This window comes from Cololabis saira, chromosome 3, assembly GCF_033807715.1.
Source record: "Cololabis saira isolate AMF1-May2022 chromosome 3, fColSai1.1, whole genome shotgun sequence".
Lineage (NCBI taxonomy): Eukaryota > Metazoa > Chordata > Actinopteri > Beloniformes > Belonidae > Cololabis > Cololabis saira.
The window spans coordinates 12,669,103-12,693,495 of NC_084589.1; the positions used below are offsets into that span (position 1 = coordinate 12,669,103).

At 42.2% G+C, this 24,393-nt stretch overlaps 1 protein-coding gene across 1 annotated transcript in view; it reads right to left on the reverse strand.

Annotated features, from left to right (window-relative positions):
- bckdhb (branched chain keto acid dehydrogenase E1 subunit beta) overlaps positions 1-24,393 on the reverse strand; it is a 96,907-nt gene that overhangs the window by 57,012 nt on the left and 15,502 nt on the right. Inside the window, exons 5-8 of the mRNA XM_061718215.1 lie at positions 23,588-23,743; positions 20,570-20,678; positions 16,164-16,261; positions 10,586-10,696 (exon numbers count right to left, since the gene is read on the reverse strand). Of these exons, the coding sequence (XP_061574199.1) occupies positions 10,586-10,696; positions 16,164-16,261; positions 20,570-20,678; positions 23,588-23,743 (474 nt within the window). The remainder of the gene's footprint in view (positions 1-10,585; positions 10,697-16,163; positions 16,262-20,569; positions 20,679-23,587; positions 23,744-24,393) is intronic.

Below are 24,393 nucleotides of genomic sequence, written 5' to 3' on the forward strand. Positions count from 1 at the left end.
CACACTCATGGAATAATTAAATGAAGAAAGAAACTTTCTCTTTTCTTCTCTTGTTTTTTTTTCCTTTTCTTTTTTAAGAACAACCATGTGGCCAAGTCAACAAGTCAAGCAAATGTGTATTCATGTAAGAATGCCGGGAAATTATGGCTTAATTCCATGTGAACAACCAGAAAAAGTCATTAAAATGTAGAGGTTTAAACAGTTCTCTCAGGGAAAAAATAACAAAGGTCATATAAGATCTACATCTTTACACAACTCTGCATGAAGTCTGGCCAGAAACGACAGGAAGACTTTCCGCAGCATATCATCTGAGCCCGAGTCTGGCAGAGGTAAACCGGACATTTTTCTTATGCCTTTATAAAAGACTATTACATTTACTGCGTTGGTCTAGACAGCGGTGCAGAATAAAAATGACTTTTTCTATATTTTCACAGCCATTTCCATGATGCCCTTTGTTAAAAAAAGGTTGATTATATTTAGATATGAGTGTAGTCGCTGGCTGCCAGGACGGGTCCCTCAAGAGAAGAAGGATGCCATGTTCCTCTGTATCGCTGCCTTAATGATCCCTCATTCTCAGAGACACATCTTTCTTTATTTATATCACAGATCCGCACTCAAAAGACGAGGTCCCGCTCGCGCAGGAGTCGGTTCACCCCCCGAACACAAACACATGCATGCATCCTGTTACTGAAAGACTGCAAGGCAAGTGTGACTCATAGGACATGAAAAATTTTTAATTGGCTGCCAAGCAGCCCGATGTGCGTCTGCACCCTATCTTGCCGTCTGCACACGCTCTGAATGTGACAGGGAGTTAATAAGCACCACAAAAGGCCACATTTAAAGAGATGTGTCCATGTAGAAGAAGCTCAGCATCAGGTGAACACTCTTTTGAATTAAGCTGACTCAGTATTTACTCCATCTCCGAGGCTAAGAAAAGCATTCAATGATGCACCGATTCTTCCTTTATCTCAGCCACAGGATTACAAATGACAGGGCAAAGTGGAGAAACAAACTGCAGCCTAGGATCTGATGGGGGTTTATTACTATCATTAACCGGGAGCTTTTTTTATTCCCATTTTCAGAGCAGGATTCTTGTGATCCGTTTCAGAACTCCGTCCTGACATCTCTGCTTGTGCTTGCATCTCCTCTGCTTCACCTCAAACCCGGGTTTCTTCTCTGAGATTGACTGCTGCTTGGACAAAGGCTCTGCTCTTAATTTGGAGGTAAAGCAGAGCAGATGTGAACACGGGCAGAAACTTTTTGAGTGAGGAAACTGCTTCGAGGGAGAGCAGCACCACATGGGAATAAAACATAGAATAAACAGTTCTGCTCTCAAATTAAAAAGGTAAGCTTTTGACTGAAAATAGTCAAATATCCCCACAGGATCTTTGCATTACTAATTAAAGTTTTTCCGCGTTACTCAGGAGACAAGCCAAGGCTTGAGGTGAATCTTTGAATCATCCTAAAAGTTGTTTTAAAGGCAGGGTAAGTGTTTGTTTAGGATTTCTAACCCAAAACACTCAAATCAGTCAAATTTCCATCTTATAAAGAATAAAACAACTTGGTCTTCATACACCCCTCTGGCTCTTTAGACTGGGAAAAACAGTGGGAGAAGGCTGCTGCCCCCACTACAAACCATAATTAAAGCTGCAAGCAGCGATGAACGGGCCCTCGCACCCTTGTGCACGTTCAGGCGTGCTGCAGTGCTGCAGTGGAAGCTTGTATGACTTGCATGTAGATTCTTCAGGCCTGGACATTTAGCGGATGACACCAGCCACGACTGTCTATATCAAACCATTCAAAAGTTATGGCAGAAAGTAGGAACTATCAAATATCGACCAATCAGATGAAGGGGCGGGGCTAATTCATGCCAATGAAGGTAAAGTACTGAAAACTGAGTCCGATGACACCACCCACGAGTCTTTACGTCAAACAATTCAAAAGTTATGGCGGAAAGTAGGAACTATCAAATATCGACCAATCAGATGAAGGTGGGGCGCACTTTTTGGCGTCTAGCATCGCCACCATAACGCTTTTGAAAGAGAAAAGTAATGCGCGTCGTCGCAGGATCGACACGCACATTTTGATGTATCACATACCTGGGTGCACGTTACGGTTCGGGCGAAGAAGCGGCCGAAGAAATTGCATAAATTGAAGCATAATTATACGATTAATTGAAAATGGGCGACTTCCTGTTCGGTTTCGACCATGGCGCCAAGAGACTTTTTCTTTAAGTTGCGACATGATACAGGTGTGTACCGATTTTCGTGCATGTACGTCAAACCGTATCGTGGGGCTGGAGGCACGAAGTTTTATCTGTATGGACTTATCAGATGAAGGGGGGGTACGCTTTTTGGCGTCTATCGTCACCATGGTAACGCTTTTGACTGAGAAAAGTAATGCGTGTTGTCGCAGGATGGAGATGCACATTTTGATGTATAACATACCTGGGTGCACGTTACGGTTCGGGCGAAGAAGCGGCTGAAGAAATGGACTAAATTACATGATTCATTCAAAATGGCCGACTTCCTGTTCGGTTTCGGCCATGGCGCCAAGAGACTTTTCTTTAAGTTGCGACATGATACAGGTGTGTACCGATTTTCGTTCATGTACGTCAAACCGTATTGTGGGGCTTGAGGCATAAAGTTTTCTAGGGGGCGCTGTTGAGCCATTAGGCCACGCCCATTAATGTGAACCATTAAATATCAAATTTTTCACCAGGCCTGGCTTGCGTGCAAAATTTGGTGACTTTTGGGGCACGTTTAGGGGGGCAAAAAGGCCCTCATTTTGTGAGAAGAAAAACGAAAAAAAAAAGTGCTCTGGCCCTAATAAACACTGCACCAGCCAATCACTGACAGGGAGGGGGTTTGGTTACAGTGTTGGTTCAAATCAAGTGGGAGAGGGGGGAGACTTTTGGTGAGGAGGTAGCTCTCTGAGCTTTGTTCAGTTTCAAATATCAACAGATGTGTTGTCATCCCAAAATCGCTTACCCTGCCTTTAATAAGTTAAGTTTCCTGACATCTTTACTGCAAAAAGACAAAACATGACTATATAAATACAGCAGTCAGATACAGTAGTGAGGATCTAACAGGACTGAAATACTAGCAAAATACAGAAAACTAGTCTGTGCAGGTTGTGCCCTCAGGTAAATCAATATCAGACTGCTTAAATGTTTTGAACAACTCAGTTCAGTTCAGCTTTTAAACCTGAACTGTATTTGCTCATACTTGAAGAAAACAACATAATATCACTTTAAAATTGTCCGCAATTTCTTAATAAACATCACACAAAAAGTAAGGAAATTAGTGTTTGGTAGATTTTTTCTTTGTTGTAAAGAGGCTTCCTGGTAATAAATCTTACTGTTGGAAAGGCTGTTTATTTCCTTTTCAACGGTGCCACATTTGTAAGGAACATGCATTTATGGGAGGAGCAGCAGAGCTGAGTATGTTGGTTGTTGCGCCCATGAAACATTTGCCAGATCTTCTGTGCCAATGACAACCTTGATTCTTGTTTGGTGGTTTGTTGGATTGGATGATTGAAGTTTGAAGAAACAACACATTTGTTAATTTAAGTTTATCCATTTAACAAACAAGAGCCTCAGTAGTGTGTGGAAGAACCAAACACAACCACAGCAGTCTGGTCCCTCCTCCTCACGCTGGTCACCAGTCTGGTCTCACTGCTGTGGGATTTATCCAGCATTTATCACAAATCAGCCAACGTGGTTGTGATGGTGACTCTGGCAGGAACAAGCTGACCCCACAAGTGTTCAACATGGCTGAGGTCAAGACTGCTGGCAGACCAGTCCATCCTCTCCACTCCCAGATTCTGGAGATTGTCTCTGATAAACCCGCTCTGTGGGGGTGATCAAAACAAGAGTCATTAGCAACAGCAAATAAGCTGTTTGGCTTTGGGAGAGAAGATTTGGCAAATGTTTCATGGCCGCAACCCACATACTCAGCTCTTCTGTTCATCCCACAAATGCATGTTCCTTATAAATGTGGCACCGTTGAAAAGGAAATAACAGGCGTTCCAACGGGTTAAGATTTATTACCAAGAGGCAAGACAAGTTTATTTCTGCAGCACAATTCAACAACAAGGTGATTCAAAGTGCTTCACGGGGACATCTAAACATCACATAGTAGAAACAAAAAGCATGATTTAAAATTTAAACAAAGAAGAAAGAAATAAGAAGAATAGATGAAATCGGACAAAATCAGTAGTAGTCGTTACAACAAAGAAATACTCTACCAAACCTTATTTTTTAAGTTTATATACTAGTCTAAACTACCTGACATTTTACAGCTAAAGGAGACACACTAGAGGCACATTTGTGTGCTTCTAATGGGGATTCTTAAATAAACTAAACTAAACATATTATTATGTCTTAAGAAGCTGAAAAACCTCCTGAGGTCTTGATGAAAGGTGTGATGTGTTTTGGTAAAAATACCAAAGAGACGATTCAGAAGGTCCCGTTCCAACCACGTCTTTATCATTTCGTTCACAGCAGCTGGTCTGAGGTTGTGTCTCTCTTAAATCAATGTTAAACCTTTGCAGCGGCTACTGCTAAGTACAGCAAATGCAGAAAGATGTGAAAGTGGGTGAAGATAAATGTAGAAAGAGGGTGGAACCTACTGATTTAACACCAAGGTGGTGGATCTCGGTGCATCCAGAAATGATAAAGCAGGCGTGGTTCGTGACCCGGTCGGTCTCCCGAGTATGATTAATGATAATCAGTGTTTATCGTGTTGCGATGAGACGGTGCGGTAACGTAAATAATGACATGGCGGATGCACAACTCATCGCTGCCGCAAGTAAGCACAGCGATCTATCAGAGCACTAATTTAGGAATGTGGGAAATTTGGAAAAAAAGTGATGGAAAATGGGCCGACGGAGAACTTTAGGAACTTCTGGCGCTGCGGAAGAAACGTCTCTGCAGACAAGTGATAGCGATGCAATCATCTATGATAAAACTGTCAAAGCGAAAAGCAAAACACAAGGGACTTATGAAGTGGAACCACGTTCCCTTCTGTCTCAACCTCTCTTGATGCTGATGAGACGTCGGTGAGTGTTTGTTTTATTTAGGATTTAATGGTGATTTAGGATCACCATTAGCAACAGCATTAGCTATTCTTCCTGGGGTCCGACATACACACAACACACAAATTAACACTTAATACATAACAGACATACATTATACATGACAAACAAAACAATAATAGACACAACTCCCCTAGTCACAAACAACACAGAGGATAAAACTAAATCACCATCATTCTCAGACATAAATACATAGAAATGAAGTCAAATAAACCACCTTCATAAACAATACCTGCCTGAAATGACCTTATCTTAGAATTCTTGACCACTTTTCACCTTTATTGTGATTCGGTGCGTCCGAAATGCCATACTAAACAGTATATACTAAAAAGTATACTTAAGTTTGGCACCCTTTTGAGTAAATATCAGTAGTGTGCATTAATTCGGACGTACTATTAAGAGCGCACACGTCACCTGCCGTTGGGAGGAAGTGACGTGTCACAGCAGCAGTAGCAGCTCCGCTCCGCTATTTCCCGTTTTTTCTGGCCGAAACAAGATGACATTATATAATATTATTATATACGAACATTATAATATTAATATTATATAATAATATTATTATACTTACGACATATACGTATCACTTAGCAACCAAACACTGCTGCATTGCATTGTGGGAAGTTTCTGCTTAGCTAGTGTCCATCAATCCACACTAATACATTTCTCCAGAATGAGTATGGATAGAGCATACTATTGAGTACGTTCTAATGTTTCCGACGCACTAAAAAATCTCGCATACTCATTTTGCATACTCATTAGGGTGGAAGTATGGGATTTCGGACGCAGCATTGGGTTTACACTACCTGTAATTCCTTCCAAATGTCAAATCATAATTACATTTTAAAAGATATTGTTCCAACGGAATCTTAAACCAATCTTTGCTACCGACATGAGAAATATGAACTGGTATAGAGTTCCAGCCAACCATGGCTCTGTAAAAAACAGTTCTCTGTATAAAACCTATTCTCATCCTTGGTAGTATGAACCTCAACTCTTATATTGTAACCATGGTGAGCAAAATGATAGTATAATCTGTCATACAGTTGTTTCGGAGATCGTGTCACCAGTATATTCCTCAGAAAATTTAACAAAGTATAAGTAGACCTTTGTCTTATAGATAACCAGCCTAGATTCTTATGCATGCTGGACACATTAGATCTATAAGGACACAATAGAGTGTTGGCAAACGCTGTTTTAATAGCGTTTAAAAAGAAAAGGCAAACTTGCGTCTGAAAGCAGTAAAACAACAGATGGAGGAGAAGGATGTACATCCTAAAAGCCCCCTGCACATATGAAAGGATCACTGAGTGACATTTTTGTCTGTGGTTTTGATTTGATAGTTACTTCAAACAACCAAATTTCTCTATACGCTCTCAATCATAGAGAACTTTCTTTTTTTTTTTCATAACATGTCTCATTTAATGACAGATGAAAGAGGAAAGCAAACAAACACCAGCAGCTACAGCCCCAAATCACAGCTATATATAGATATCCCACTTAAACTAGTTCTGCATGGATGGGATACAGTGTGAGAAAACTCTTGGATGGTTCTGCGGCTGCAGCTCTGCTGATTCTCAGACATTTCAAGTCCTGCCAGCCCAGAGCTGCACTGCAGCACCCGGTAGTTAGGGCACTACTGTACAGGGTCACCGAGGACAAGCAGGGCCCTGTCTCTCATTTCAGACATGTGGGTCTGCGGAGCTACTGAAAAATTGACATTTTAGCTTTTGGACATTTCAAATTTGGGAGATTTGTGCCTTTCCTCTGGAACCAAATTTGGACCGTCTCTCGGTTTTGGAGAATTCTCTCAAACTTGGCTCTAAAGTGATTGTGATTTTTTTTTTTTCTTTCTACATTAATCGCAGAAAACATGTGACAGCCCGGTAATGGTTTTTGCAGTTTTAAGAGAGATTCTGATCTCACCTGATGACTTTTACCCCGTGACTCCATCGTTTGCTTTGCGTCGCACTTTCCCAGAATCTAAAGGTCACGTGTCAAATCTCTCCATTTTATCCAACAAGAAAACCGAAAGAGAAAGTTATTATAGATAAAAGTAAAGAACATTTTAAAAAGCCGGAGACTGAAACTTAGTTAGCATTTAAAATAATAATAATAATTAAAGCTGCAAGCAGCGATGAACGGCCCGTCGCACCCTTGTGCACGTTCAGGCGTGCTGCAGTGGAAGCGCTTGTATGACTTGCATGTAGATTCTTCAGGCCTGGACATTTAGCAGATGACACCACCCACGACTCTCTATATCAAACCATTCAAAAGTTATGGCAGAAAGTAGGAATTATCAGATATCGACCAATCAGATGAAGGGGCGGGGCTAATTTGCACCAATTATGTTCAACGACTCAAAACGGAGTCTGATGACACCACCCACAAGTCTTTATGTCAAACCATTCAAAAGTTATGGCAGAAAGTAGGAACTATCAAATATGGACCAATCAGATGAAGGGGGGGCGCGCTTTTTGGCGTCTATCGTCTTCACGGTAACGCTTTTGACTGAGAAAAGTAATGTCCATCGTCGCAGGATCTAGACGCACATTTTGATGTATAACACACCTGGGTGCACGTTACGGTTCGGGCTGCATTAACGGCCGAAGAAATGGCATAAATTTCGTCAAAATTACATGATTCATTCAAAATGGCCGACTTCCTGTTCGGTTTTATCTGTATGGACTTATCAGATGAAGGGGGGGGCACGCTTTTTGGCGTCTATCGTCACCATGGTAACGCTTTTGACTGAGAAAAGTAATGCGTGTTGTCGCAGGATGGAGACGCACATTTTGATGTATAACACACCTGGGTGCACGTTACGGTTCGGGCGAAGAAGCGGCCGAAGAAATTGACTAAATTACATGATTCATTCAAAATGGCCGACTTCCTGTTCGGTTTCGGCCATGGCGCCAAGAGACTTTTCTTTAAGTTGCGACATGATACAGGTGTGTACCGATTTTCGTGCATGTACGTCAAACCGTATTGTGGGGCTTGAGGCACAAATTTTCTAGGGGGCGCTGTTGAGCCATTAGGCCACGCCCATTAATGCAAACCATTAAATATCACATTTTTCACCAGTGCAAAATTTGGTGACTTTTGGGGCACGTTTAGAGGGGCAAAAAGGCCCTCATTTCGTCGGAAAAATAAAAACGAGAACGAGGAAAACAATTCCTACAGATACAATGGGGCCTATAATATATAATTATTGTTGTCATACTGACACAGTATATATACTGTGTCAGTATATATCTTACGCATCACACTGAAACTTTTATCCATCACTAGTTAACATGGGAGCAGTGGGCAGCCATTTTTCCAGCACCCGGGGAGCACTTGGGGCCTTAAGGGCCTCTCTCAGGGGTTCATCCCAGGACTTGAACGGGAAACCCACCTCTGTAACCACTAGGCTATCAGCCCTCTAAAAATATTCATACATCTGATATAATGTAAAATAGTTCATTTTCTTGGCTCAATGAATCCAAAAACTAGTTCCATGTCTAAACTTGCCATCACTTCCAACATGGGGCTAATAGAAAAATCAAGGAGCAGAAACAAACAGATGCTTTTTATGAGTGAGAAAATGACGTGTGTGTCAGGGATTCGAGCAGCAACGCAGGCAGCGTCCATGCCAGACATTACAAATAAACAATGGGAGACATGGCCGCCTTTGTAAAACTAAAGGTCATCGCCGTGTTATCCCTGCAGCTCCTTTTATGCATCAAGGGAACAAAATGCGGCATTCGTGCATCTCACCACCTCCAAATCTGCCATCAAGCGCCAAGCCGGCCACCCAACTATTTTTTATTTTCACCCTGAATTCAACACATCTGTGGGCTTGCATGTGAAATTCAGATTAAATCACACGACAAGTAAAACCAAAAAAAGAAAAGAAAAGAAGGGAAAACTTCACCATATATCATTCAGCATTAATCTGGGAGACAATCCTGACTTGTATCCGGTAACAGACGTATGCTTTCACTGAAATTTGAGAAAAGCAGTTTCTCTTGCTTCTTTTCTTCGTCTAACTGAGGAAACGAGAGCAAGAAACTCCAGACACAAACACCTTCTAGGGATACCAGCGCACCAGTGTGAAGCAACTGTGACGGCACTGACTTGATGAAAGGCAGAAACAGATTACGCGTTCGGCGGCTGTGAGTTTGACAGATGTTTGAAACACATCTGGCTGCAGGAAATGACGAGGAAAGATGTTGACAGGCTCTAAGTGGCATTCTGGGCATTAGGCCCGAAATACAGCACATAAAACACACTATTCAATTTCATGGTAGTTGTTTTGATGGGGCAACACTCTGAAGAAAAAAAGAAAATAATGAAAAGGCCGCATTCACTTGTGAACTCCCCGAGCAAACACCCTGTAAATGAATACTGGTTACGGGGAGTTGTGAGTATTTCAGCGGCAGGACAATGCTGCAGTCTCTGCCATCACTTCCAACTGACTGCTTATTGAATTACCACCCTCCCACGGCTGCTCCGTCCCGCGCTGTAACTGTTGCTTATGAGATTTGCTTGGCAGCGTGGGCAGCGTGTTGCTCGCTGACAAAGTCGTATGTGTCACCAGAGGAGACCGAGGATGAATAATAAAAGCGATAAATGAAATGATATCTGCGTATTCCCATTCAAAAAAAAAGGCAAGAGAGACGTGATGAGATTTATTCAAGAGCCTCTAAAAGCAGCGGAGCAGATGCGGGAATCATGGTCCGTCTCCGTCTGTGAACTCTTTGAGTTCTGCTTTGACACACACCTTTGGTTTCAATTTCCAAAGAGAGCTCTCGAAAACGTTCTCCAGATGGCCTCCTGGTGGTTTAGTGCGCGGACACGTCTCTGGTGTGCAGGAAAGAATCCTTCCTACGGCACTTATTCCTCAAACTGCCTTGTGTTATGCTTCAATCCTCGGCTCACAGCAAACACAGATGGAAGACCCACTAAAAAGTAAACTCCCCTCAGAACCCTCCCAAATCAAATATTTTGTCTTGGTGTGTGCCATAGCTGGTGGAAGGCAGAAACCACATAAACTGAAAGGCCTGACAACCAAAAAAAAGGGGGAGGGGATCACCTCTCTCAGATGGTTCATTTTGTAGGATGAAATAATAACAAATCCCAAATATGCGACTGAACTAGAGCCAAACATAAAACATACCGATTGTTTGCGCGGGTTTGTTGCACTAATGTCAGAAGGAATTCTGTTTGTCAAACAACTAACTACAGTCCAGAGGAGCAAAGCTTCACTCTGCACCATCATCAGTAGAATCACGGCAAGAAAATGTACGTTGCGATGCATGCAGCGTCTAAATAATGTACAGGAGCATACAAAGAATGGCTCAAGAATACGGACAGGCAGTGTTGTGTGTGTGTGTGTGTGTGTGTGTGTGTGTGTGTGTGTGTGTGTGTGTGTGTGTGTGTGTGTGTGTGTGTGTGTGTGTGTGTGTGTGTGTGTGTGTGTGTGTGTGTGTGTGGGCGTCCCCACTACCTTGCAGATCGTCTCGGTGTCCCAGGGCAGGATGGTCCTGAGGTCGATGACCTCGCAGGACACTCCCAGCTTCTCCTGGGCCATGGTCGCCACCTCCCTCATCACGTGGATCTAATGAGGAGATTAAAAGGAGGAAAAGCCTTCCAAATCCATTCTGATAACGTAGATTTCTATGGAGCCAAATCAAGGCCAAAAGTTTTGCTAATTTGAAAATAAAATTGGAACCTGAAAATTCTTTTTTACAGTTTATTTATTTTTTTCCAGTATCAGAACTTTTTATTTCAGTTTCACTTCTTTTTTTTTCAGTTTCAGATCTTTTTTTTTTTCAGTTTAAAATTATTTTTTTTCAGTTTCAGACTTTTGGCCCCGATCTGGCATAGGGGGCGTGGCATCAACTGTTTAAAAAGCTGTTTTAGACCGTACTTGGTAGTATGTGGAAGTGGGAAATGTCCAAGTTCAAGTGTGGCTGTTGAACTGTACAGTCTGGCATAGTTTTTTGCTTTAATACTGCGATTGGTGTCAAGTACGATCTAAAACAGCTTTTTAAACAGATCTGATACTAAAAAAAAAAAAAAAATTGAAACTGTAAAAAAGAATTTTCAGGTTCAAATTTTATTTTCAAATTAGCAAAACCTTTGGCCTTGATTTGGCTCCATAGATTTCAGTTCAGCAACTATCCACTGACGGACTGCAAGAATAACTCCCTCTCAAAGTGAGGCATCATCAGCGTGCACATGAGCATGTTTCACTCTTGTCTGCCTGATTTGACGGGAGCGTTCTCATCCTCAGCCTCCGTATGGTGCTTCCCATGGATCAATTCATGGTTGTGTATTCTTCTCTATTTACATGCCTCCTTGTAGTCAGGTAATCCATACATATAAGATTAGTTTCCCCTGCTTCCAGAGGACCCAGCCTGACTGTCCCACTCACTGCTGGTGACCATAGACTGTAGAAACAACGGACGAAGCATCAGTCACGCAACCCACTGGCCTCTGAAAAGCCGTTTTAAGCCTCTTTCTCCTTGTACGGCACGCAGCCAGGTTGCCCAGGAGGCCCGACGGGTTGGCAGGTTGGAGGTGACTCTATTAATGCCTTGCTGGAGTCACGTTAAAATGTTGGTATTTTAACGCACATATCAACTGAAATAGACATGTGATGTCTTGGTCATTTCTTTCTCCATTTGCTGGATCGTTTTGTCGTGTGCAATACCGCTGGGGGAAGCACCTGCGACCGGTCGTTTCCACCTTCCGGTGCAGGTGGAAGCCGTCAAGCACAGACGTGACAGACGTGACGACCGTGAGGACTATTGCAGACAGTGTGTGTGAGGATGGTGGACTTTTCTCCAGTAATCTTTCTCTGGCTTTCCACATCGGGCTGCACTTGCATCGCAGAGCAAACTTGTCAACACAAGGCATTAAGGAATCAGCCTATAAAAATAAAAGTCATAATCACCATTTTACTATCCTCGTTGTTACACCCTTTCATTTTATGGCTTGTTTAACTGAGGCCAACGAGTCCAAATCGCATATCCTTCCCAGTCCATGCAACTGACTTGGCAAAAATTCATAGAAGCCAGTCGATACGCACGCAGTGAGTGTCAGGCTTCATACCGAGCGTTGCCGCGATGCTCAAATCCCCCAAAGTTGTGCGATCTGGTATTCAGCACGTGCATTTTTACGGAGGCTAAAAGCCTCTGATATAGTTTCAAAGCTGAACAAGTCATCCAGACTCTCAGCTCATCACGTCTGGACTGCTCGTACTCAGACCTCGGTCAAACCATCGCCCATCTCCAGCTTCTTCAAAATTCAGCTGCCAGATTATCTCCCGGGTTTGCTACACTTGACTGGCTACCTGTTGAAAAAAGGTTTTAAACTTTTATTAAATAGCTTTTCAAGGTTCACGAGGCCTCTCTCCTCATTAGCACATCATAGATCTCCCCACACTTTATGAGTCCAACCGCTACCTGGACACACGCTCAGCTCACCTCCTTACTAAAAGAAACATTTTGTGTGTGTGTGTGTGTGTGTGCACGCGTGTGTGTTAGATCCCTGCAACTGTGGAACTCTTTCCTGGAAAAGCTAACAACATTAATATCTTCCTTTAAATCGCTCCTCAGTGGGTCTGTGGTGATGCGGCTGTTAGCTTCCTGCAGCTCTGCAGCTGGTGGGCTCATAAACATTCCCGGCACTGAAAGTCCACAACTGTCAGAAGCATGGAACTCCTTACTTCCGTGCCTCTAATATTCCTATATTCATTCCTGATGCCAGCCCACTCAGCGGTGACATTAACAACTATCCCTTCTGGCACTCTGCCCCAAACTCATCCTTGAACAAAATAATTATACAAGTGAATCAGATACCACATGTTTTCATTTCATCTGTTACATTTATCAGGGATTATTTTGTTAGTATACTAGTTATAAACCAGTATTTTCTGTGTAAGAAGGATGCTGCGCTGGGAGCTCCACCTTGATGTGATTAGTCCTCAAATCCTGTTAAACTTCTACAGATTCTTGCTGACTAAAATCATCATGTGGCTTAATTCTGTGATGAAGACTTTCTCCTACTCTCTAGTTATAATGTCTAAAATGTGTATTTTTATTGATTCTACTTAAAAATGGTGATACTGTTTATGTTGACTTATTGTTTTTCATATATATATATATATTTTTCATCTCTGTCTTTCAGTGTGCAACTTTTGATCAGTTTTATGATTCTAATTCTGGACTCCCTCGTCTTTCTGTGGTGGAGAGTATTTTACAATCATTTCTGAAAAGTGCCATTCATTTTTTTTATTTTTTATAATTCAGTCATTTTCCTTTTCTTGATATTGTTTCCCAATGTAATGCTTTTGACCTGTAAACAGCTATCAAATAAATATGAACTAATTTGACATGTTTTCCATAGACAGATGTTTTGAAATGAAAGTAGCGCTTTCTTCTTCTAAAACCACTGTATGTGGCAGTACAACATTTGACCACAAGAGGGCATATATTTCTTCGATCTTTCCTTCCTTTTCACGTTTCCATTACCCCTAGTTTTAGGCAAAACCGAAATACCTCAAAGAAAAACCTGCAATGGAAACGGCTCCAATTAAAGAAAAAAAAAAACAACCAAAAAACCACCAAAATATCGCAAAAACCTTTTTATGCTTAAGAGGTGGTTTTTCTGGTAAACCAGTTCATCGTAAAAGGGGAATGGAAACGCTTTTGGAGTATTTGCCCATCTCTGGGAGCGCCAATCTAAAACCATTAAAAAGTTTAGTTTCCAGCTGTTTTTGGTCTCATTAATACGATGTATTTATGCTCTAACACTACTAATCATTATGCATTACTGCAGTATATAAGGACTTTGCCTCTGAATAATCATTTGAATGATTATCTGCTGCTTTCATCCTCTGTTGACTACTTTAACAGCGGTAGCGACAATTGCAATAATTTGTCAAACAATGAAGATGTTTTTTCTCCATCTTGTTCAAAGTAGAGATTTTCTTTCTCGTTGTTTAGTAAAGAAGTCTCGCAGGATGAGATAAGGAAAGTTACGGAAACCATAACTAAGAGAGTTACACTCATATACAGAAAGACCGCTCAGTGGAATGACCAACCCGCAAATTCAGAGTTTTGCTTTTCTTTGCTAAAAAGCGAAGAAAGTGGAGCACTGCCACGACCAAGTTGTCGTTTCTTTCGGGAGGTCGATGTAGCAAGTCGATGGTCGATGTAGCAAGCGTAATCTCTATCTATCTATCTATCTATCTATCTATCTATCTATCTATCTATCTATCTATCTATCTATCTATCTATCTATCTATCTATCTATTAGGGCTGGGCGATATATAGAGATTTTAATATATATCGATATATTTTCAAACGCGATATGGTACGAGTCAATATCGTTTATATCGATTTAAAAAAAAAAATATGATTTTGATGTAGCTTATTTTGTGACAAATTGACTTGAATGTTTTATTTGAGATTTGCACAAATGTTTTGTTATTTGCACAACTGTGAACCTCAGTGGAAAAGTCTGCTTGTTACTGTCTACATTGTATTAATTGCACAGTGTATTTTAATTTAATTGTTATGCAGGAAAGGGATATTTGTTTTATTTTATTCAAGAAGCATTTTTATTCTATATATGCAGGCAGTTTATTTTTATTTCATTTGTTTTATACATTTTGATATTGTGCAGACCGTGTGACATCTATCTATCTATCTATCTACACACACACATTTTGAACATATAGAATCCTTTGTAAATGAATTAAATTATATAAATAATTTAAATCACTTTCATATGAATGCACACAAAATAAATAAATCTATACCCAATGTGTTTAAATATGAATGTTGAAAGTGCAATAATTATTCTAACCGTCTAAACGTCTCCATACACTTTGAATGGGGGATATCAACGATATGTGGGTTGTGGGCATTAAGTGGATTGCGTTGCATCCGCCAAAAGTTCGGGGTATTTTCAACTTTTCCCACTTCAATGCACGAATCAGCCAATCAGGCTACAGCTACACAGCCCAAGTCTAACCAATGAGTTTGTATTCAAAGGTCAGTTAAAAGCCAAAGTGTGTCATTCTGAACACACACTGGAGGACAATGGAGGAAAAACTCATCATCATCGTCTCCAGCTGTAAAAATCACCTCTCTGTCCTCCTGATGAACAGAATGCACCCGAAATAGCGGGTTGGCCGACTGCCTGTGGAAAGCATAGATAGTCCCATGACGACAGCGTCAGGCAGAAGCATCAGACACACTCTCCGTCCTCTGCTGCTGCAACGCCGCTGTGTGAATCCAGCGTAATGGAGACACAAAACCTGAGAGGACCGGAGGGGAAGTCGGGCCTGGCACGGCTCCAGCCTTCTAGGTTCTATCCCAGACCTCAGCTAATGGAAACCTGCCTGCAGACACTTGGAGGAGCCAGGGATCAAAACCCCTTCTGATACGGAGACAACCACTTTACCGGCTGAGCCATGGCCACCCATGGCTGGAAAGGTGGGAGAAAAGAATGCAATTTTCAAAAAGGATCACCATGTATTCCTCGACTTTACAAGATTCTCTTTCTCGTCTGTCCACCACTGGCTTTGATGGAGATGCTTTCCCCTCAATGCCCCCCGACCCCTGCCATGCGGTGAGTATATTACACCTGGATAAGCCTGATAAAAAGCCTCGACACAATTGAAGTCAGGGATGATTCCCGGTGAGTTACAGCCCCCTTTACACCATGCTGTAGAAAATAAAATCTCTCTTGAGGAAAGAAAGGCGACAATGTGGGGAAGACGTGTAGTGTTGACTCATGGCGAGCCAGAAAAAAACCCAACAAAGGCCTCGATATTGTGGAGATGTCTGGACGGATACAGACCTTTCTGGGACAGAGGAGGCTTGTGAGGGACTTAAGGTTAATCCACTGCTCGCCTCTGTGGCATTAAACATCATTCGACAGAGATGAAAAGTGGTTATTTTCTTCCTGTGGCCATGGAAAATTAGCCACGGATAAAGAGACCCCCCCCCGAAAAAACCATATTAACATTGCACTTGGAGTCTGTCAGCAATGATGAGTGACTCGCCTACCTGTGTCCCCCAGGCAACCAGGGTGACGTCACTTCCTTCCTGCAGGATCTCGGCCTGCGAGAGTGGGATGGTGTAGGCCTCCACCGGAACCTGCTCCACTGAGAATACACACAAACACACACACACACACACACACACACACACACACACACACACACACACACGTTATATGCAAGCTCACAAGCAGAATAACGCTCGTCGATGTGAAACACATTCATTCATCATTTCTCTACGTACCCTGTGATTTAAAACTTGGATCTCAGACTGGCTGTACCTCTAAATAACAGACCAGATGACAAACTGTTGAAATAACAGACCATCAAAAAAAACACAAATTCCTACTTGAGAACATTTGATCTGGCACATTTCGAGTGCCTATCTATGCTTTTTCCACAATCTCATCGCTCATTAAAGCCAGTCTGCTTTTATCAGCACAATCTAATGGATGATCTCATGAGGTTTGTTGCCAGCTTTGAGCCTATAATTAACAAATCCTGACCACAAAAACACTGGACGGGGCAGTGATCAGAAGAAGGGCCACATAAACAGAATGCTTTCGGTCCAGAAGCTTTCTCAGTCAGCCTTTCTTCAAAGTGGAATCCATGAAAAAAAAAAAATGCATGCAAGTTTATGGTTTGAGTAATATTTAATATCTTGGAAGAAATATTGAGGAAAGTCCTTTTGGCGATGCAAACAATCGAGTCATTTACACTCCGGAAAAAGGTACACTCCCTTTGGATTCACATCGCTGGCATGATACAAATCCTCTGGTTCTCTTAAAAAGCTGAAGCTAGACACTTATTCTTCATCATGGAACCTTAAGGCCAATAGTTGAACATCTGGGATGCAGAGGCGCTCCTTCACAGTAACATGGCCAGGATTACAGCACCTGCCACAGACTAGTCCTGCTCCTCTTTTGCTGGTTGTTTTAAAGACTCGTGTCTGCTTCTATATCCAAACTCCATGTGGAAGTAGAGGTGCTGGGATCTGCTCCAAAAACACGATATTCCTGCCCTCTCCTCATCACCTCTATAAGCTTATCCACTTTACACTGCAAAAACTCAAAATCTTACCAGGAATATTTGTCTTATTTCTAGATAAAATGTCTCATTTTTAGTCAAAAAATCTCATTATACTTAAAACAAGAGTCATTACCAGAAAAATAACTTGTTATTTGACAATTTTCACCTGTTTCATGTAAATTTTCACTTGAAATAAGTAGAAAAATCTGCCAGTGGAACAAGATTTATCTTCTCATTACAAGCAAAAAAATCTTGTTCCACTGGCAGATTGTTCTACTTATTCTAAGTAAATCTACTTGAAACAGGTGAAAATTGTTGTTTTCCAGTGATGAGTCTTGTTTTAAGTGTAATGAGATTTTTTTTCGACAAAAAATGAGACATTTTAACTAGAAATAAGACAAATATTCTTGTTAAGATTTTTAGTTTTTACAGTGTACTTCCTGGGATTTCACCCTGGTGAAGGAATGGTTAAAACTTCTACCTTCTCCTCCTGCCCACCCACGCTTGTAAAATGACAAACATTCAAATGTGAAAGAATGTCCTACGCATCAGGACGTTGGGATGAGCAGGATATCTCATCAGGACATCAGTGCACGAGGACCCTGGGTACCAGGGGCACCTGCTCAGCCTGGTGAGCTACCTGGCAGCCCAAACAGCCTTATTCTTAAAACAGATACCGAGCCACAGTCTAAACACTAAGTGCATCCCATCAGTCAACAGCTTGTGGAAACTTCTTTTACTAGCAACATCGTTGGTCCAATATTCTTTACAGCTTTGCTGCGGTTCATTGAGTTTTGCAGCCGTTTGTTTGTCCGCAGCTCTCTTAAGGAACCGCCACAACATTTCAGTTGGACCCGGGTCTCCACTTTGACTGAGTCACTGTTACATCCTGACAACTCGCCACATTAAAACAAAATCAAGTGTTCTGTTTAAATCATATATAGCACCTGGCTTCCAGCAGAGACAGAAAATTGGCCGCTTCAAGTAAAAAAAAAAAGTTTTTTTGAAAAAGTGATTTACGATTTATGAAAAACTAGTTGAATTTCAGAACCTACAAATCAGGAAGGCTTCGCACATACACACAGATATACACACACACTTCCCACGCAAACTGAGGAAAAGCTGCAAATCACTCAAGGACTTGTGTTGGACAAATAATGGACAAGAAAAAAGCATTTATCAACGACACAAAGGAGAGAAGAAATTGGCCACAGAGACAGAGAACCCAACAGGACTCTCAAACTAAATCTGCAACTTCTTGCCAAAGATCACACACACACACACTGGATTCTCCCTGTAAGTGCCGTAACATGTTTGAATAACTTTCCATTAGATTAACGCAAACGATCCCCATGAGTTTAACAGGAGTTCCACTTATGTCTGATGAGGATGGAGAAAACAAAGATGTTGGAGCTTGTCAAGATGAGCCCCACTTACGCACGTCGACATTTACTTCAACTGGCTTCACTCGCATCGTGCCATCGGGGAATGAGGCGGAAACACACTTCTCCTGCGTATGCTACATCCCGGAGATGTAGAAGAAATAACGCAAATACATATATACCGCCGATGATTCAGACACCTGCTCTCTGGAGCTTTGTTGAACCACATCGGTCCCAACGATGATGGCTCAATTAAATGATCATTTCTCCTGTCGCCTCTTTCACAACCACTCAATCCTACGCTGTGTTGACTATTGGATGGCAGGGCTCCGGATGTGCAATATTAAACCCCTCAATAACGATAAAAGTAAGCCTGCCTCTTATGCTGGCATATATTCCATGTGTCTACATGTCTGTCACATCACTAGGATCCTCTGCCTTCATGTTTATTAATACAGCCGTTGTCAAAGCGTCCCGCTGTGATTCTGAAATGATGCCACACCAGTCGCAGCTTGTTGCTCCTCTTCGTGTTTTTCTTCAGCAATACATGCAGATATTTTCTCTTCAATTCTCTTCACAAAAAAACTGTTTTTCAAATTATTTATCATTATTTTTTAGATACTTTCTATGCTGGGATGCAAAGGTGATCCTTCACAGGATTTCTGCTGATCATTTGGATACTTTTACACATCTGTTGAGATGAGTAACCATGACAACAGCTAAAGTTATTGACACATGGGAGCAGCTGACAGATCTTTTTATTTTTAGGGCTCATGTAACCTCCAAATTCAGACGGGTTGAATAGAAGTTGAGGAGTGAAACGGAAAGCGAGACAGAGGAAGGTTCAACCATTTCCTCTCTGAATGTGAGATCACTGACATAAGTTTGGATGATTTATGGTGCAACTTAAACCCATTTTACATCAGCGGCACCACGCAGACACGTTTTTGTTAACACAGATGCACCAACTAATACGGGATATTTGTACTATTTCTCTACTACCATAACAAGTATGTTTACTGTCATTATAAACTCAGACTGGTAAGTCCCTTCTAGACTCGATTCATCACGCTGTCCCAAAGGTTCTTTCAAACACCTCGGGTTGATCCAACATGCACGAGTTTATGGCAGAAATCAGTAAACCAGTACATTTTCCACGTCTTGGCTGCAGATGTTTTCTTGCTCAGATGGTATTTTACCACACTTAAAGAAACACCTATTAAATAAAGATGTATAAACAGACTCATTTGTAATGTTAGACAACAGCGAGATTTGAGCGTAGCATCTACGAACAAAGACCAGCTGTAATCGTTGTCGGCGTCGACAGCCCACTGCTTACATTATTCAAGTCTAGTTTGAAACACACATGGCAAGAGTTAAAGTGTGTAATTTACGGGAAATGTTGAGAATATAGTATACTCTAGAGATACCAACGATCAAAAGTGGCTGGAAATGAGCATTAAATGAGCAGTTTGAGTTGATTAGGAAAGAGTGGGATACCTTTATACATATTCAACATTACCAACGTTCCCTCTGCACAAAGAGGTCGTGGTCCAAGCTCATCCCCATCAACGCTTCACAGCCCATTTAGATGCTTTTTCTAACACTCGTGGTCCTGCTGATCTCCCGTATTTTGTTTGCAGCCAGGCTTTTTTGTTTTTCCTGCCTCACTAAAGCTCTCGAGGTTTGCAGCGGAGCCATCCAGGAAAATGAAAAACTATTAGAGGGAGGCAGTTGTAAACGGTTAGAAAACCCTTTGGTGTCGTTCCTTGGCCTTCGTTCTGTGATGTTAGGATCGTGCTAATCTTGCAAGAACCCAGCTCTCTCTCACAAGCAAATCAGAGATCTGCAGGGCAGATTGTTGGCTCTCTGGAAGGATCCCAGGGCAACAGACGAAAAAGGGCCAGGGAGGTTACGACGCCAGGTCCGACTGAACATGACGGGGACAAAATAAACAAACCAGGCTGACTTCCCGTCTTCGCCTGCACACAAAGGGCCTTACCAGCTGCTCTGTAGAGAATCTTGGGCTCGAAGAATATACACGGGTTCTTGTCAGCGATGCAGGAGAGGAGCAGCCCCTTGGCCTGAACCGGACTGCGAGGTATTACAATCTGAAAAGCACATGACACGAGGGATACATGTGAACATTCACTGGAAATTAAATACTGAAAAGCTAATTAAGTTAACTTTGAGGTAAATTCACAACCATCATGTTTATCAGGTGAAGTGATGCACAACTATCTCATATTATACCACGGTCTGTGTGAATACTCGATTCTGATTGGCTGGCAGGTGTAGGTTAAAAGTGATAACCTACACCTAGAAAACAAGTTCGGTCAAATTGCCTGATAACTTTAATATCATTGCGCTGGATCAACTGCCAGGTGGTAACCATGGCAACGGAGATCATATATGTTGATTCTTTGAAACAAATATATTTCCTGTTTGTTACTGTAGCATAGCCGAGCGGAGCTGAGCGGACTAGAATATCTCCCGTTGTTAAGTTGTATCTCAGGTCCGTCCTAGTTACTGGAGAAGTCAACACTGTGTCCATTGCACAAGGACCTTATGGGACGGTAGTGATTGTTCCAGGTGTTAGTCAGACCCTCAGGTGTTACCAAGGACACTGAGTTATGGCTTGTTAAAAAACTTTGTAACTTACCAGGTTACAACGGCTGCTGAAGAGACATTAAATAGTCCGCTCAGCCGCTCAGCTGTGGCTTGTTATAAAACTAATGATTTCAACTGAATACACATTAAAGCATGAATAACTGATTTAATATTTATGTTTTTTGGTAAGTGACCGTGGTATAAACGGGATAATGCCCTTCGAGATGACATTATCAGAAATATATGGACTTCGCGGAGGCAAACCGTCCACCACTTTGCGTTGAACGGTTCACGCCCCCGCGTCTTCCATATATTTATGATAATGTACACCTCATCGGGCATTATCCCTTACATAGTGGAATAAAAATATCACAAAATCTGAAAAAATGTATATAAATCAGTGCCCAAGTCCTCCTCCTTTTCTATATTTATTTGAATAATGTTCATCATGATCAAACTGGCGCTGCAGAAGGAAAACGCTGGGGCAGAAGTGAATCAGACCTGCAAGGCTGTGTGTCACCGCTGACCCTCAGACGGAGTGACCTGCGCTGACAGTTTGCACAAACATTAGCATTTATCAGTCTGACCTTTACAGAAAAACAGAGTGTTTGTTGCGCCCGGCCGCCGCAGACTCGCACAGCGCTCTATCTTTTGTTTACGTCCCTTCTGCTCTTACTCATATCATCCTGAATGACAGGGACCCTGACCTCGATGATCAACGCTTTCACCATTTTAAACCCTTTCAGTCAGTCAGTTGGAGGAGAGGAAATGGTAGGATGTCAGTTTTCTGAATGCATTTAAAGCGAAAGGCGACCATCTGTCCTTCGACTATCTGAGCGTATGTAAAAGCACTATGTTTTGAGCTATAACAACATTTAAAATGACAATGTTGGGGGGGTGGCAGACTTTATGGCTCTCTCTGGGTCGCTTATGTCATCAGTTTGTAAAAGCTCCCCACGCATCGCAACAGCAACTAAACATTTTAAGATTGATTATTCAATAAAAGTTGTATTTTGGAGGAAGAAAAAAAATGGCAATGCCATATTGTTAAGCTGCACAGACAAGAAATCAGCATTTTTCTTTATTCAGAGTAAGAGCACCATTAGGAATAAAGCAACTCCTCGTCTGTAAAAGAGGGAAAATCATAGCCACCTGCTTTCCATGTAGCTGCTGCAACTCATCACCACAACTCCACTGCTGCAGTATTAAGCTGCATCAACTTTAACTGGCTTTAATGGGAATAACTCCATTTTATGATTCCTCTACAGGACAGTATTTAAAAAAGTGATTTAAAGGGGACCTATTACGGCATCTAATACCTATTTTAAACAAGCCTTGAATGTCTTAAAAACAAGCTTTTGATTGTTTTTGCTAAATAAATAAATTAGAAATTCAGCCTCTGAGCCAGGTCTTTATCATCCCATTCTCTAACCTCAGTATATATGCGGGATTCTGAGTGGGCGGGGCTATGATAATGAGGCACTGTGCTGATTGGCTGCCTGGCGCGATGATGCGAATGACGTGATACACCGTTACGAAAAAATGTTGGAAGCCCGCGGGCGGAGTTACCGTGTCCTAACACCGTGTCATAACTGCATGCGATGCGAGCGAGCGTCAGCGACAAATTTTCTATTGGACTGTCCTAACTGGCCGCAGCGACGCAGCGACGCAGCGCGACGCAGCGCGACGCAGCGCGACGCAGCGCGACGCAGCGCGACGCAGCGCGACGCAGCGACGCAGCGCTGCGCAGTCGTGCGCAGCACGACGCGGTGCAGCGTTTTGAGCTGGCCGTTTCCTGCCGCTCGCGTTTAAAGCTGTAGGAAACGGTCACGGATGAGGAACGGTGATCCAGTTAGTTGAAATGAGAAGTTATCTCTATGATTCCTCCTCATTTCACTACAAAAACCTCAATTAAGTGGCAGCTGCTGGAGGGAGATGGACAGAGAGCGTCTGATGTCACACAGTGCTACGTGATAGTCGGACGCTCGCATGCAGTTACACCGTGTAACCAAAATGCAAACCACACCCACAACTATAAAACCGTGTAACTGCATGCGAGCGTCCGACTATCGCATCGCACTGCGTGACATCGGACGCTCACATGCAGTTACACGGTTTTATTGTTGTGGGCGTGGTTTGCATTTTGGTTACATAACGAGTCATAAATGCGCAGAATCTGAACGGCTCGTAGATCCACATCACACTCGACGGCTCATCCGGGCGGCTGTACAGACACTGCAGAATTTGGTTGCTTTCCTCCTTCTCTGAGTTGGCAGGCTGAGGGGAGACCACTTTATATATGTTAAAGCAAGAGAAAACCTGTTTTTCATAATAGGTCCCCTTTAAGCAGCAGAGACTTTGACCACTTGAACACTCCTGACTCCTTGGAGGGGAAAAACTCCAAACTGACCTTGATCCCGGGGCAGTGGGCGAAGAAGGCTTCAGGGCTTTGGGAGTGGTAGAGGGATCCGTGGCCGACGCAGCCCCACGGAGCCCGGATGGTCAGCGTTCCACAGTCAAACAGGTTCCCGGAGCGGTACCGGTACTTCGCCGCTTCATTCACAATCTGGAAAGAAATGCGATGAGGTTCAGGTGGACGCCACTGCAGTTTATTAAGTTGTTGTCATACATGCGCTGTACAACATTTGCATGTGCGATGTTCACCGTTTCTGCATCACTGGACAGTAAACAATGAGACCTACATGTCATGTTACATGTATGCTTCATGTTGGCCTTCAGCAGCTCACCCTCTATGGTTGTGTATGGAGACCGTTTGTCAAAATATCAGGTACAATTTGTAAAAAAAATTGAAACAAAATTAGCTGAGCCAATCAGAAAATTCTGGAAAAATAAAAAAATACAAAGCAGGTTTCAATGTTGACGTTCATGTCTTATCAGCCCAGATATGTTTGTCTCGAGTCAACTTTATTTAATTTGTGAATATTTGTATATTTTTGAGTTAGTGAGCAAGTTACAGTTACCGGTAATAGGGATGGGAAAGGGGGGGAAATAATTTAAAAAGGGAAAGATGTTAACAAGTATTGATGATATTGTACACAAGTTTCCAGTTTGGAAGTGGGATTTCCAGTTTGTGAACTAAAAAAATGTAGTGAGAGGGAACATTTTTGAAACAATGTTTCTCAAAAACAAAGATTGGAAGGGATTTGTAAAATATCTGTTTCAAAAGTGAATGATGTCATTAAACAGTTCATGGAA